At 43.0% G+C, this 15,893-nt stretch overlaps 1 protein-coding gene across 1 annotated transcript in view; it reads left to right on the plus strand.

The window, feature by feature from the left end:
- Positions 1 to 15,893, plus strand: part of BTK (Bruton tyrosine kinase) — a 31,459-nt gene that overhangs the window by 10,954 nt on the left and 4,612 nt on the right. The window contains exons 5-15 of the mRNA XM_081565693.1: positions 1,319 to 1,400; positions 9,542 to 9,670; positions 9,987 to 10,054; positions 10,848 to 11,035; positions 11,780 to 11,842; positions 12,418 to 12,472; positions 12,759 to 12,838; positions 13,018 to 13,145; positions 13,949 to 14,023; positions 14,601 to 14,772; positions 15,266 to 15,482. Of these exons, the coding sequence (XP_081421819.1) occupies positions 1,319 to 1,400; positions 9,542 to 9,670; positions 9,987 to 10,054; positions 10,848 to 11,035; positions 11,780 to 11,842; positions 12,418 to 12,472; positions 12,759 to 12,838; positions 13,018 to 13,145; positions 13,949 to 14,023; positions 14,601 to 14,772; positions 15,266 to 15,482 (1,257 nt within the window). The remainder of the gene's footprint in view (positions 1 to 1,318; positions 1,401 to 9,541; positions 9,671 to 9,986; positions 10,055 to 10,847; positions 11,036 to 11,779; positions 11,843 to 12,417; positions 12,473 to 12,758; positions 12,839 to 13,017; positions 13,146 to 13,948; positions 14,024 to 14,600; positions 14,773 to 15,265; positions 15,483 to 15,893) is intronic.

Below are 15,893 nucleotides of genomic sequence, written 5' to 3' on the forward strand. Positions count from 1 at the left end.
CCTCAAAGAGAACCCATAATGGCACTAATTCTAATATGGTGTGTCTTGTCTATGATAACTGCATTGAGAAAGATGCTGTTTGTTGAGTGAGCATTTCACTTCCTTCTGGTTCTGCCTATCTGTCTAATGGTGGTCATGTGGGTTGAAAAGACAGAAAAGGGGAGGGAAGGAGTAGTATTAGGAAGTTCAGGGTGGGGAAGCCTTATTAGATTTACATATAAACTTAAATTCTATTCAAGTCTGGGATAACTGAAGAGCCACATAGACATCTGTTTGATAGATGCAACGTAAGCCATCAAAGAGAGCAACAGCTTCAGATTCAATCAATCTCTGATTTGGTTTGCTTATGTGCTTAGAACTCTGTAGGCTACATACCGTGAATAAAGCAGTCTCTGCAACAGTGAAAGCCAGAAAAGGAAGTGGAAAGTCTCAGGGGAGGGGGCTTTCTGTCATGGATTTATGAGCACAGCAATACTGACAAGCAAAAAGAAAAAATGTAAAAGGATCTTGTTCATGTCCCCGACTACAAAACCTGTGAAGGGAGGGGTGTTTTAGACACAGTTTTTACTACCATTGTTTTTCACTAAGTTGATGTGACTGGCCTGGTGGATAATGGTAAATAGCAGATAATTCAAAATTAATTTACATTTGACTTTAGAATCTACTGTGATGTCTACTAAATCTGTGAGGGTTGAGACCATGTTGTATATGTTTTGTACTTCTCCATAACACCCAGCACAATGTCTTGTACATGTGTAGTGTTCAAAAACTACTGACTGATTTGATGATGATGCTTAATATATACTTCACTCTTTTTGAAGTAGGTCTGTAGTTCCAAACTTAGTTTATTTTGGCTAATATTGGCTAGGGGATGCCACTAGGCATTGGGGGGAAAATTAGCCATGAGTTAAAATTTTGCTCATATTGATGAAGTTTGTAATTCATACGTACTAATCAAGATTTGTTACATAAATCATTACTTCAATTATCTTCTATACAAACTCAAAGTTTAATAAGATCATAAAATATCCTTCATTGGATAAACACAAAGATTATGAACTAATTTTACACACAAATTGAAACACAATTCAGGAGGACCTAGGAGAATTCACATAGCTAAGAGTTTCTTAGTCCTACATTCTTGGATATGAATTGTTCAGGAATTCTTCGCATGACACCAGCCCCACTGCTCACTGAAGATCCTGCCTTTTTGTATTCCACTGTCATTATACAAAGTTGTAGCTTAAGATTAGTTCCTTCAAGGTCTTTTTTTTTTCCCGACTCCTAACTGCTGAAGTCTGTGTGTCCATTGCCCTAGGTTGTATATGATGAAGGGCCTCTCTATGTCTTCTCCCCAACCGAAGAACTGAGGAAGCGTTGGATTCACCAGCTCAAAAATGGTGAGAATTACTTGGAAAATAAACTAGTTTCCAAAGGAAGGAAGGCAGGGAGGAAGGAAAGAGAAAGATTGAGAGAAAGGGAGAAAAAGATAGAGAAAGAAAGAAGGAAACAAAATGGGGACAGGGAGGGAAGGAGAGAGGGAAAAGGAGAGAAGAAAAAAGAATGGATGCAAGAAGGGTGGTGAAAAAAGAAAGGAGGGAAAGAGAAGGAGGGAGAAAATGAGAAAGGAGAAGAGGGGGGGCAAGAAATATTTCATTTTCTTCAATATTAGTGATACAATTGACAATAATATTTCATCATATTTGATGAAAGATCAGGTGCTAGACTAAGAGTTTCAACTCAGTTCTACCGCTGTCTCTTTAACGTAATTTTGTAATTATACACTCCTCCATTTCCCTACTTATAAAAAAGTCCCATTCTTTACACCAATTTACAATGGTGGTGTGGTGTGGCGCTCAATGGTTATTTCAATATTTTGAATCATAGATATGAAATATCTGGTTCCAAAAAAATTAATATATGATTATGAGAGTGCTTGGAGTCAGAGTAAAGACCCTGGTTCCAAGTCTTCTTCTACCACTGATAAGCTGGGTGACCTCTGGTAAGCAGGCCAACAAGCTTCTTTGAGGTTCAAGTTCTTTTTCTGAAAGAGGAATAATAATAATGTCCATGGTACCTACCTCTGGGATTGTCCTAAGGATCAAAAGAGGTAATGTATGTGAAAGCACACGGCAACTGTAAAGCACTGTACAAGAAGGCACTGTACATCTTTTCATTGTTGGTAAATATTTTCCAAAGAGCTATTTTCTGTTCCTTGCTTTGTGAGGACCTCAATTAAACATAGTTCAGTTTTTCACATAGACCATATAGTGTGCTCAGATAAATTCGACTGTAAATGCTTACAGCACAGGATGCATGCACACATATTTGTGTGTATATATAGCTACATGTCAAGTGACTGAGAGATTAACTGGTTGAGTTGACATCAGGAAAGGCTGCCTAGAGAAACAGGAAGGATGGCAGACTGATAACAGCATGGTTGGGTTATTGCATGACAGCCCTTTGTCTTAATAAACATGTAGATTCTGATATTCGGTGGTTGACTACACCAGCTTTGTTCAGTCCCTTGAATGCAAGTCTGATTGGCCAATATAAAAATCATCAGATCTTTTGAGCCAAAAGAGGAGAAAGAAAGAGAAGGGTCATTTACTTAGTTCTTTTTGTGCGCCAGACACTAAGCTAGATATCTTGTAATCATTATCTCATTTAATTCTCACAGCAACCTTGGGCTAAAAACAAGTAACACCTAATGAGCATTAACTCTGTACCAGGCTCTATGCCAAGTGTTTCAAACATAGTGGCACATTTAATTCTGCCAATAAGCTTATTTCGTATGTATTATACCCCTAATTACAGATGAGGGAACTGAAGCTCTAAGAGGTTAAGTAAGTTGCTCAAGGGCACACAGCTAGTGAGCGGTGGAGCCTGGGTTCTTACTACATCCCTAAGTCTGTTTGACCCTAAAACCTAAACTCATTGCAGAGTTTTGTGCTGCCTGGTTCTCAAACCCAGAAATTGCACCTGTAGTTGGCTGCAAGATATTTTAAGAGTAAACCAACTATTTCAGTTGGTTCATTGGTTCAATTTTGCCTTCTCTTCCCTTGTGTTTTACTGAAAGCATTTTTTTTTTCAGTTACTTCAGAATATACTTGGGCTGAGAAGCCCCAAAGTAGCTGCCTTGCAACAAACACCACAGCTGCTGGGAGATTTAGATGCAAATCCTAAAGATCTCAGAACAGCCCCAGATTCTGGCAATGCCAATAATGAGATACTCTGGAAGCTGTAAAATCCCACTCTAGTGATAAGTTCGGAGAAGGCAATGGCACCCTACTCCAGTACTCTTGCCTGGAAAATCCCATGGATGGAGGAGCCTGGTGGGCTGCAGTCCATGGGGTCGCTAGGAGTCGGACACAACTGAGCGACTTCATTTTCACTTTTCACTGTCATGCATTGGAGAAGGAAATGGCAACCCACTCCAGTATCTTGCCTGGAAAATCCCATGGACAGAGGAGCCTGGCAGAATACGTGGAGTGGCAAAGAGTCGGACATGACTGAGCGACTAACACATTCACATTCATACCTCAATTTAAAAAGTAGGATGTCAGGTATCTTATATTGAACTGCCATCTTTTTTCAGTGGTACTTTTCATGCAAACATTGTATCCCTGAGGACTGAGCCCTGAGCTCTCTCCTTCCGATTCCTTGAACATGGCAGTGGGCACTTCAATGTTACAGCACCACAGACACTTGTCTTCATTTGGTCAAGCTCAATAGAGCCTATCCTAACTGTAGCTTCAAAAATAAGCAAAAGACCTGACCTCACCAACATGAATGAGTGGCATTTGTGAAACTCCAATGATGTATATGGATGGTCATCAATCACTCATGCCTCAAACAGAATTTGAGCCATTATCCTGATAAAAATGGATATGAGAGATCAGTCCATGATATACTTGGAATGTGCATCAACCATTAGTGCTTCCTGGCCCCATGCGCTGGTGAAGTAAGCAGTTTTCTCCTAGCTCTCCCACTTGGATGCTGTCATAATCAGCTTGGGATACCACAACAAAATATCATAGATCAAGTGACTTAAACAACAAACAGTTATTTCTCACAGTTGTGGAAGCTGGGGAGTCCAAGACCAAGGTGTTGGCCAGTTTGGTTGCTGGTGAGAACTTTCTACCTGGGTTGCCAACTGGTCACTTTTCTCACTGCTTCTCATATGGCAGAAAGAAAGAATCTCTCTCCAGTCTCTTCTTATAAGGGCACTCATCTCATCTTGAGGTTCCACTCTCATGACCTGAGTACGTCCCTAAGGCCACATCTCTTAATATCACATGGGGGGCATCACTATATGAATTTGGGGGGACACAAACATTCAGTTTGTAACAGACACTGCTTTTGCAGTTCTAAGTAGTTGGAAATACCAGCTCTGCATTAACCAACAAAAGAAGAGTGTCATCTTCAAGGGACCTCTTAAATTATTTGGAAATGTAGGGTGGGTTCTTAATGACTGTGTTGGAGGTAGGAGGGTAGGAAGTCCTATAGCCTCTCATCAGCATATTAGGATAGCTTCATTTATCAGAGCAGCTAGTTGTTGATCAAGAGTTTTTGAAATGTCTACTGGTAATGAAGCCTGCACCAAGGTTCTTCAAATCCCTTGGGGACAGTGGTGGCATGAGAGAGGGGTGGGGCGGGCAGAGGGTAGGACCAATCAGTTCTAGCTAGGAAAAGTATCTGGAACATTGTTCAAAATTGCCAGAGTTCAGTTCAGTTCAGTCTCTCAGTCGTGTCCAACGCTTTGCAACCCCGTGGACTGCAGCACACCAGGCCTCCCTGTCCATCACCAACTCCCAGAGTTTACTCAGACTCATGCCCATTGAGTCGGTGATACCATCCAACCATCTCATCCTCTGTTGTCCCCTTCTCCTCCTGCTTTCAATCTTTCCCAGCATCAGGGTCTTTCCGAATGAGTCAGCTCTTTGCATCAGGTGGCCAAAGTACTGGAGTTTCAGCTTCAGCATCAGTCCTTCCAATGAATATTCAGGACTGATTTCCTTTAGGATGGATTGGTTGAATCTTCTTGTAGTCCAAGGGACTCTCAAGAGTCTTCTCCAACACCACAGTTCAAAAGCATCAATTCTTCACCACTCAGCTTTATTTACAGTGCAACTCTCACATCCATACATGACCACTGGAAAAACTATAGCTTTGACTAGACAGACCTTTGTTGGCAAAGTAATTTCTCTGCTTTTTAATATGCTGTCTAGGTTGGTCATAGCTTTCTTCCAAGGAGCAAGTGTCTTTTAATTTCATGGCTGTAGTCACCATCTGCAGTGATTTTGGAGCCCAAAAACATAAAGTCAGCCACTGTTTCCACTGTTTCCCCATCTATTTGCCATGAAGTGATGGGACCGGATGCCATGATTTTAGTTTTCTGAATGTTGAGCTTTAAGCCAACTTTTTCACTCTCCTTTTCATTTCATCAAGAGGCTCTTTAGTTCCTCTTCACTTTCTGCCATAAGGGTGGTGTCATCTGCATATCTGAGGTTATTGATATTTCTCCTGGCAATCTTTTTTTTTGTTTGGTTTTTTTTTTTTTCATATTTCTCTCTCCTGGCAATCTTGATTTCAGCTTGTGCTTCCTCCAGCCCAGCGTTTCTCATGATGTACTCTGCATATAAGTTAAATAAGTAGGGTGACGATATACAGCCTTGATGTACTCCTTTTCCTATTTGGAATCAGTCGTTGTTCCATGTCCAGTTCTAACTGTTGCTTCCTGACCTGCATACAGGTTTCTCAAGAGGCAGGTCAGGTGGTCTGGTACTCCCATCTCTTTCAGAATTTTCCTCAGTTTATTGTGATCCACACAGTCAAAGGCTTTGGCATAGTCAATAAAGCAGAAATAGATGTTTTTCTGGAACTCTCTTGCTTTTTCAATGATCCACCAGATGTTGGCAATTTGATCTCTGGTTCTTTTGCCTTTTCTAAAACCAGCTTGAACATCTGGAAGTTTCCGGTTCACATATTGTTGAAACCTGGCTTGGAGAATTTTGAGCATTACTTTATTAGTGTGTGAGATGAGTGCAACTGTGTGGTAGTTTGAGCATTCTTTGGCATTGCCTTTCTTTGGGATTGGAATGAAAACTGACCATTTCCAGTCCTGTGGCCACTGCTGAGTTTTCCAAATTTGCTGGCATATTGAGTGCAGCACTTTCATAGCATCATCTTTTAGGATTTGAAATAGCTCAACTGGAATTCCATCACCTCCACTAGCTTTGTTTGTAGTGATGTTTCCTAAGGCCCATTTGAGTTCACATTCCAGGATGTCTGGCTCTGGGTGAGTGGTCACACCATCATGATTATCTGGATTGTGAAGATCTTTTTTGTACAGTTCTTCTGTGTATTCTTGCCACCTCTTCTTAATATCTTCTGCTTCTGTCAGGTCCATATTATTTCTCTCCTTTATTGAGCCCATCTTTGCATGAAATGTTCCCTTGGTATCTTTAATTTTCTTGAAGAGATCTCTAGTCTTTCCCATTCTATTGTTTTCCTCTATTTCTTTGCACTGATCACTGAGGATGGCTTTCTTATCTCTCCTTGCTATCTCTCCTTTGGAACTCTTCATTCAAATGAGTATATCTTTCCTTTTCTCCTTTGCTTTTTGCTTATCTTCTTTTCACAGCTATTTGTAAGGCCTCCTCAGACATCCGTTTTGCTTTTTTTGCATTTCTTTTTCTTGGGGATGGTCTTGCTCCCTTCCTCCTGTACAATGTCACGAACCTCTGTCTGTAGTTCATTGGGCACTCTGTCTATCAGATCTAAGCCCTTAAATGTATTTCTCACTTCCACTGTATAATCGTTAGAGATTTGATTTAAGTCATACCTGAATGGTCTAGTGGTTTTCCCTACTTTCTTCAATTTAAGTCTGAATTTGGCAATAAGGATAATAGAAGGCCTACAGACTTTTGGTTGGCTCTATTATTGTTTTAAAATCCTCTACAGATAATATAGCCCCTTTTAGCTTGCACTCCATCTGATCAGCTCCCACCATTCTTCATTTGGTGCAATGGTGAAGGGATGTGCTGAAAAAGTGAGGGGTGAGTGTGTGTGGACAGGAGACACTGGTTAGAAGTCTTCAAATCCATGTTTAGAAAAGCATCAAGATGGCACTTGAAAAAAAAGAAAGAAAAAAAAGAGAGAGAGAGCACTTTTTCTTCATTTGCCTGTAAAATGCACCTAGCCACCAGCAGCTTCTAGGCCTCCTCCAAAGTCTTGAGTGAGTAGAGTGTGACTAGCAAGCTCTTAAGGACTTAAGCTGATCTCTACAAAGGAAGGTTTTATTTTGTTTTTATTTTTATCTTTTTTAAAAAAGCAATGCAGGGCTTCTTTTTAGCATCAAATGCTGAAATGAGTATGCCCTCAAATACACATATTCTTAGGCCAGCCTAGATCTTTGCCCCAAGGCTAGCTATTGTCAATTATTTCCTTTGTCTTTGGTTCTCTGTCATCTGGCAACAGGATCCCAGGATGACTTGTCTAATCAACTTGTGGTTAAAATTCTTGCAATGCCACAGTATTAAAAACTGTAAAACTAATTCCTCCTATCTGCAACCCACCCTGTTGTCTCTTCTGAGAGATCTTTTGGGCCTCACAACCCTGTGAGGGAAATAGAACTGCTGTGTTTGTCTCCCACAAGTAGCTCAACCCACCTCAGTGGCCCTAGGAAGATGGAGCTATGTTATTCTAGAGACAAAATCACCTTCATTTGATCCTGGGCTCTGTTCTGTTGACTGTTTTATGAACACAGAAAGTATGAGGCAGGAGTTTTCACAAAGGAAAATAGCTCTGAAAGAGCACCCCAGGAGCTGGGGCATTGGTATATTGAGAGCTGGCTTGTCACATTGTTTCCCTTTTCTGGGAAGGACCCCCAGAGTCAACATCTGCTTTACGGGAAGATTGTAATGGCTACCGGAAAACCATTCAGTTCAGTTCAGTCGCTCAGTCGTGTCCGACTCTTTGTGACCCCATGAACCACAGCACGCCAGGCCTCCCTGTCCATCACCAACTCCCAGAGTCCACCCAAATCCATGTCCATCGAGTTGATGGTGCCATCCAAACATCTCATCCTCTGTCGTCCCCTTCTCCTCCTGCCCTCAATCTTTCCCAGCATCAGGGTCTTTTCCAATGAGTCAGCTCTTCGCATCAGGTGGCCAAAGTACTGGAGTTTCAGCTTCAGCATCAGTCCTTCCAATGAATATTCAGGACTAATCTCCTTTAGGACGGACTGGTTGGATCTCCTTGCAGTCCAAGGGACTCTCAAGAGTCTTCTCCAACACCACATTTCAAAAGCATCAGTTCTTCGGCACTCAGCTTTCTTCACAGTCCAACTCTCACATCCATACATGACCACTGGAAAAACCATAGCCTGGACTAGATGAACCTTTGTTGACAAAGTAATGTCTCTCCTTTTCAATATGCTGTCTAGGTTGGCCATAACTTTCCTTCCAAGGAGTAAGCGTTTTTTAATTTCATGGCTGCAATCACCATCTGCAGTGATTTTGGAGCCCAAAAACATAAAGTCAGCCACTGTTTCCACTGTTTCCCCATCTATTTGCCATGAAGTGATGGGACCGGATGCCATGATTTTAGTTTTCTGAATGTTGAGCTTTAAGCCAACTTTTTCACTCTCCTTTTCATTTCATCAAGAGGCTCTTTAGTTCCTCTTCACTTTCTGCCATAAGGGTAGTGTCATCTGCATATCTGAGGTTATTGATATTTCTCCTGGCAATCTTGATTTCAGCTTGTGCTTCTTCCAGCCCAGCGTTTCTCATGATGTACTCTGCATATAAGTTAAATAAGTAGGGTGACGATATACAGCCTTGATGTACTCCTTTTCCTATTTGGAATCAATCTGTTGTTCCATGTCCAGTTCTAACTGTTGCTTCCTGACCTGCATACAGGTTTCTCAAGAGGCAGGTCAGGTGGTCTGGTATTCCCATCTCTTTCAGAATTTTCCACAGTTTATTGTGATCCACACAGTCAAAGGCTTTGGCATAGTCAATAAAGCAGAAATAGATGTTTTTCTGGAACTCTCTTGCTTTTTTGATGATCCAGCGGATGTTGGCAATTTGATCTCTGGTTCCTCTGCCTTTTCTAAAACCAGCTTGAACATCTGGAAGTTCACGGTTCACGTATTGCTGAAGCCTGGCTTGGAGAATTTTGAGCATTACTTTACTTGCGTGTGAGATGAGTGCAATTGTGTGGTAGTTGGAACTACCGGGAAACCATAGATAACATATTTTTGTTCTGGGGCCCTGGAGACATCAGATATTCTTATCGCTTTGGTCACTGGTTGGGAGATAGTCATCGTAACAGAACCACTGAAGAGAACAACACAGCAACTCTCCATGGCGAAGCATGTGAGCCAACTGGTCATGTGTTTGCTCCCCTTCAGGGTGGCTGAGGAAGGGGCAGTTTTCTGAAGCTCATCACTATGCTCAAAGAGGAAAACATGCCTATGGTAGATTCTCCCACACGTCAAATGTCACCTCTCTCTCTCTCTTTTCTCCTCTTACAGTAATCCGGTACAACAGTGATCTGGTACAGAAATATCACCCTTGCTTCTGGATTGATGGGCAGTATCTCTGCTGCTCCCAGACAGCCAAAAATGCTATGGGCTGCCAAATTTTGGAGAACAGAAATGGAAGTAAGAGATCTGATCAATATAATCTCTCCCTCCTTTGACTCTATCCATCACTTTCTCAGGGTTCTATCAAACCCAGGTTTGTACATTTTGGCCAGTGTACAAAGGAGGCTGGGTTAAGGGATGGGTGGGAGCCAAAATCCAGCTGATGCTCTGTTCTTTCCAGCTGGGCAAACTGACACTAGCTGTAGCCATCAAGACTTTTCATAACTTATGTAAAGGCACCAAATACAAGAGTAAAGTTCCTGACCAAACCTGTCCCTGGGCCCTTCCCAAACATGCACTCTGTAGCTATTATCACTGATTTCTTACTTTGCAGGCTTAAAACCTGGGAGTTCTCACCGCAAGACAAAAAAGCCTCTTCCTCCCACACCTGAGGAGGACCAGGTATACAGGGAAATTGGGTGCTGCTTCAATGGAAACTTACAGTCACACCCAGAAAACAGACCAGTGTTTTAGAATTCCCCCTGGGATATGGCAGTGTAAACGGGTATTCTTGTTGAGATAGGGGATTTGGCCTTCTAAGTAGGCTTTCCTCTTCAGTGGAGAGACAGAGGCTTTTAGGAAGCTCTTGGCAACCATTTAATCCAATTACTTGTTTAGAACAAAACAAAGCCTGATTTTTTTAAATGAAAAATATTTTCAAACATAAAATTGAAAAATTTTAACAGTGAATGCCCATATACCCAATATCTTGATTTTACCACTATAAAATTTGATTTCGGGCGCTACTTTTGGAGGTCTAGAAAAGCTTTTCTCATATATTGTAAGTAAGCAAGGCAGGAATTCTTATTATATTCATTTTACGAAGAAAAGAAGATTCAGAGCCACTTAGTGGGTCCATGTAGTAGTTTAGTGCTAAGAAGTTTTCCAGATGGTGGCTATACATGGTTTTTGCCGAAGAAGCTTTATGAACACTGATGCCTGGGTTCAACCCTCAGAGATTTTGACATAATTGGTCTTTGAAACTGCTTGGGTGATGGGATTGTTAACTGCCCTCAAGATGGTTCCGATGCACATTCCATGCTGAGAGACCCTGCATGGGTGCTTAAAAATGGTTGTTGAGTGAATATTGAATAAACCTTCTATTTGCCTGATTTGGGTTAGAATGGTTGGGGAACAATAGGAGAGTGCCTGATATCTAGCCAATCTCCCCAACTTTTTTTTCCTAACAACACAGATCTTAAAAAAGCCACTGCCCCCTGAGCCAACAGCAGCACCTGTCTCGACAAGTGAGCTGAAAAAAGTTGTAGCCCTTTATGACTACATGCCAATGAATGCAAATGATCTACAGCTGCATAAGGGCAATGAGTATTTTATCCTGGAGGAGAGCAACTTACCCTGGTGGCGTGCCCGGGATAAAAATGGGTGAGTTCATGTCCGCTCTCCCTGAGCCTTGTGTCCATCTACTTTCTGCTTAGTCTCTCAGTCGTGTCCAACTCTTTGTGACCCTATGGACTGTAGCCCACCAGGCTCCTCTGTCCATGGGGATCCTCCAGCCCAGAATACTGAAGTGGGGTGCCCTCCTCCAGGGGATCTTCCCAACCCAGGGATTGAACCCAGGTCTCCCACATTGTGGGCAGATTGTTTACAATCTGAGCCACCAGAGAAGCCCAAGAACACTGGAGTGGGTAGCCTATCCCTTCTCCAAGGGATCTTCCTGACCCAAGAATCGGAATCGAACCAGGGTCTCCTGAATTGCAGGTGGATTCTTTACTAGCTGAGCTGCCAGGAAATCCCTCCCACCTACTCTACACACATGCAAAATTCTGCAGCATAACTCCCCTACTCAGTATCCTGATCAGAAATTGTTCTTCCCATATCAAAGGGAATATGCTCTCCCTCCAAGTACTTCCCAGAGCACAGCTCTGCACGTGGCTCCCTCCCTGAGCCCACATGTTGTGGAGCACATATAATCAATGTTGCAAGTGCAGAAGCTACACACTTCACTGGCCTAGCTGTGCATTGGCGACATGATCCTCTTTGAGGGCGGGACATTTTTTATACCACCATTTGAGACTGGTTCTGAGCCCCAGGATACAAGGTAACCAAATCTGTCTCTCACCCAGATTGGGGAGTGTTGGATGATCAACCCTGTTGTATCCTTTACAGGCAGGAAGGCTACATCCCTAGTAACTATGTAACTGAAGCTGAGGACTCCATAGAAATGTATGAGTGAGTATGCTTATGTTCCCAGCACAGAATCCTCACAATACAGTATAAACCTTTTTCATACTTTCAACAAAATTTTGATTTCAAGATACTTATTAAAATCAGCATCAACTGGGTCAAATGATGCCACCAGTTCAAGTGATAGTGCCTACATCTTACCCTTATCCCAAACACCCTGTTGATGGAAGCTGGAGAGGTCACCATACCCTCTCCTCTCCAAATCTGAAGAACTACACTCAAAGAAAAACACAGCCTGATAGGAAACATTTGAAAGGGTGAAAAATGGCAAACTGTTGTGGTTGTCCATTCTCCCGAATCACGGAAGTGGGTTGTCTCTGAAGGCCCTGACCCTCATCTGTTCCCTGCAACCTTCTGCCACTTGCTCTCCGTTTCCACAATTCTTCAGCACCAAGCAGGCTTTGGGAAAGGGATATAGTGTGCTATGCACATGATAGGCACTCAGTAAATAGCAGTTGAGTGAACTGACTGACTCAGTGGCATGGATGAGCCACAGACGGCACTCTAATGAGCCACTCAGGCCATGGCCTAGAAGCCAGCCAAGCACTCTCCCTTTCCAGGTGGTATTCCAAACACATGACTCGGAGTCAAGCTGAGCAACTGTTGAAGCAAGAGGTAAGTGTGTGACCACGAGTAAATGGCAGTCTCTTTGCACCACAAGCAAGGATCCTGAATTGAGGGCTTGCTGCTGTCCGCCACTTCCAGGCAAGGCAATGTCAAGGCTCTCATTTTATGGGGTCCCAATTATACTTTTCAGTTTCAAAAGCAATGAGGCTGCAGCTCAAATGTGGAACTTGGCAGTGAAATCAGGACTTCTGTTTTGTCTTGGGTTTGGGCGGTTGGGATGCTGGTGGCAGTGCCATTTCCTCCCGATGGTCAGCTTCTTTTCCCATCTTTCCAGGGTAAAGAAGGAGGCTTCATTGTTAGAGACTCCAGCAAAGCTGGAAAATATACCGTGTCTGTGTTTGCCAAATCTACAGGGTGAGTGTCACTGTTTTAAGGCCCTGGGGACAAAGAACAGGGGCACCCATCCAACAGTTCCTTAATGAAGTGCTTCTCCCACTTCCTCTGTCCCTTAAACTCAAAACTCACCTCACTTCACTTCTGGGGTCCTTTGGGCCCTTGTTCCCGAGTTGCTGACTCAGCGTCCACTTCTTCAGGGACCCTCAAGGGGTGATACGCCATTATGTCGTGTGTTCCACACCTCAGAGCCAGTATTACCTGGCTGAGAAGCACCTTTTCAGCACTATCCCTGAGCTCATTAACTACCATCAGCATAACTCTGCTGGTAAGTACCAGGGGAACCAGAGAAAAAGGGTGTGACAAGTACCAAGAGAAGGAATTTAGGACAAGGTGGTTAGGTGGAACATTAAGCCTCACAGGGTAGTGAGAATTAGCTGTGAAAATGAACCCCTGTGATGCTGGATTGAGGTCCAGTGAAGAGGTGGTCAAAGGCAGACCTTACACCCAGTAGGAACTGACTTCTTACTTGGTGATTGATGCTCCGTGCTAAGGAAGGACATAGAAGAGACTGGTAATTAATCAATCAGCAATATTCATTGAATTCCTGGTGTATACTCAGTAATTTTCTTGTTAATAGAGAACACACAAAAACTATTACTTGAGGTCCTTGCCTTTAAAGAACATACAGGTTCAGACACACCAGAAGAGAGTTTCTAAGCAGTGTAGACATTCTAAAAACTGGGAGATTGGGGAGAACATGAGAAGCTTCATCAGGAAAGCTTGCAGCTGTCCATCATGTCCAGGCAAGGCAATATCAAGGCTGTCATTTTATGGGGTTCCAATTACACTTTTCAGTATCAAAAGGAGAAGGAGGATGTGAGTTAAGCCTGGACTGAGAGGTGGGGATATATTTAGCTGGGGAGCATACTTCAGTTAGCATTTTCTTTTTCTTGTCCCTGAAAAACGTTTGTAAGAGGAGAAACTTCCAGAAAAATTCAGGTTCATGGAGATTTTTTGGTATTCAAAATGTACTAGAAAGATGAATATTGGAAGTGTGAGGCATTAAGTGTGCAAGGCATCTCACTCCCTGCTCTGCACCAGCAGCATGATCCTCTCTGTATGTTTTAGGACTCATATCTAGGCTCAAATATCCAGTGTCTCAACAAAACAAGAATGCGCCTTCCACTGCAGGCCTGGGATACGGTAAGTGCTTATTTCTCTAGGGCAGGGTGGACCAGCCAGTTGCAAGCACTACTACATCTGGAATACCCAACCAGACCTTGCCTCTCAACCATTCTTGCAGCGCACTGTCCCATCCCAGCTGCCACAAGGAATGTTAAAACATTATTGACCGGAGACCTATAAATGCCAGAGGCGTTAGTTTCTGCAAAAATCCCCCAGTCAATAATGTGTTAAGACAGAGCCAAATCAAAGTTATCTAATGAGTTTTCTCCCTCTGGTGGCTCCTACTGGGGCAGCAAAAACATAGATTCATAAAGGTTTTTTTTTTTCGATTGTGGGGAAAAAATCGTAAAGGGATTTTTTAAAGAGATTGTCTAGTTGATCTTCTTGCTCTATGCCTGACTTGTACCGAAAATTCCCAGACTCCTCCAATAATAATCCCCTGTCCCTGAGATTTACCTGAGCAAAGATGAATTAGTACCCCTGAGAATTTCCCTTTTACTGCTTGTCTATTTCTATCCCCAGTAGGGATTCTAATCTGCTGTAGAAATTATACATACATGACTCAAAGAATCACACCAAAGCTTTGTTATTATAGGATCATGGGAAATCGATCCAAAGGACCTGACCTTCTTGAAGGAGCTGGGGACTGGACAATTTGGAGTAGTGAAGTATGGGAAGTGGAGGGGCCAGTATGACGTGGCCATCAAGATGATCAAAGAAGGCTCCATGTCTGAGGATGAGTTCATTGAAGAAGCCAAAGTGATGATGTGAGTTACAGTCCAAACTCAACTCTCCATCCAGTCTAGGAATTACAAGGATGGTTCCCACTGTGGTTTAAGGTGATTTACAATAAGGGAGATTTGGGACCTGGGCCTGAGGTCAACCTTTGATTTGTGGGAGTCCTAACTGCTAAGGTACTCATTTCTCTTTGATACTGGTGGAGAATAGTATTGCTCATGGGCGGGTATCATCTCAATAGCATTTGAGGGTAAATGTAGAGAATGAGACTTTCAAAAGGAAGACATTCTAATGTACCCTTAGTGTTCATTCAGCCCTGGACTTGTTTCCTGTTCTATCGATAGCCCCAAATCCTGGTTCACCCTCACATATTAAGCACTTTTAGAGTTTGGGGTAGGAAAAAGGTTATTATGATCTTTCATTTGACACTCTACTCCAAGGCCAACTCCTTTCCTCCTCAGTTCCTTTCTGAATGATATTCAGAGTCAGAAAGGGAGGACTGGTTCATTGCCTCTCCTGTAGGAACCTTTCCCATGAGAAGCTGGTGCAGTTGTATGGTGTCTGCACGAAACAGCGCCCCATCTTCATCATCACTGAGTACATGGCCAATGGCTGCCTCCTGAACTACCTGAGGGAGATGCGCCACCGATTCCAGACTCAGCAGCTGCTGGAGATGTGCAAAGATGTCTGTGAAGCCATGGAATACCTAGAGTCTAAGCAGTTCCTCCACCGAGACCTGGTAGGATCTCAGAAGGATTGGTCTGGGTCCAAGGGATGAGGGGGTGGAAGTAGCACAGGAAGACCTATCATCCATGGCTGAGGAAGGTGGCTGGAACCGTGATTTCAGTTTTATCTAGAAAATACTAAAAGTTTGGTGAGCCCTCTGCCCCAGTGGTCAGCCGGTCAAGGAACTCCAGCCTCAACACCACAAGTTCTGCCACAGTGGGAGCTGGAGTGCTCACTCCCAGCTCCCACTGCTATGACCAGGAACTGGTGGAGTCCTCCAGGGGCAGAAGGGCAGCCCTGCTTCCTGATGGGACTGCTTTTTAGCACAGAACCATCATTCTGGTTATATCAGAATCACACACTGGGTGTCTGTTGGTGCACTTTTTAATGTTATATTAATATATTAGTTAGCAAACACTTAAAA

This window comes from Giraffa tippelskirchi, chromosome X (genome assembly GCF_054371585.1).
Source record: "Giraffa tippelskirchi isolate mGirTip1 chromosome X, T2T-mGirTip1v1.2.pri, whole genome shotgun sequence".
NCBI classification, from domain to species: Eukaryota; Metazoa; Chordata; class Mammalia; order Artiodactyla; family Giraffidae; genus Giraffa; species Giraffa tippelskirchi.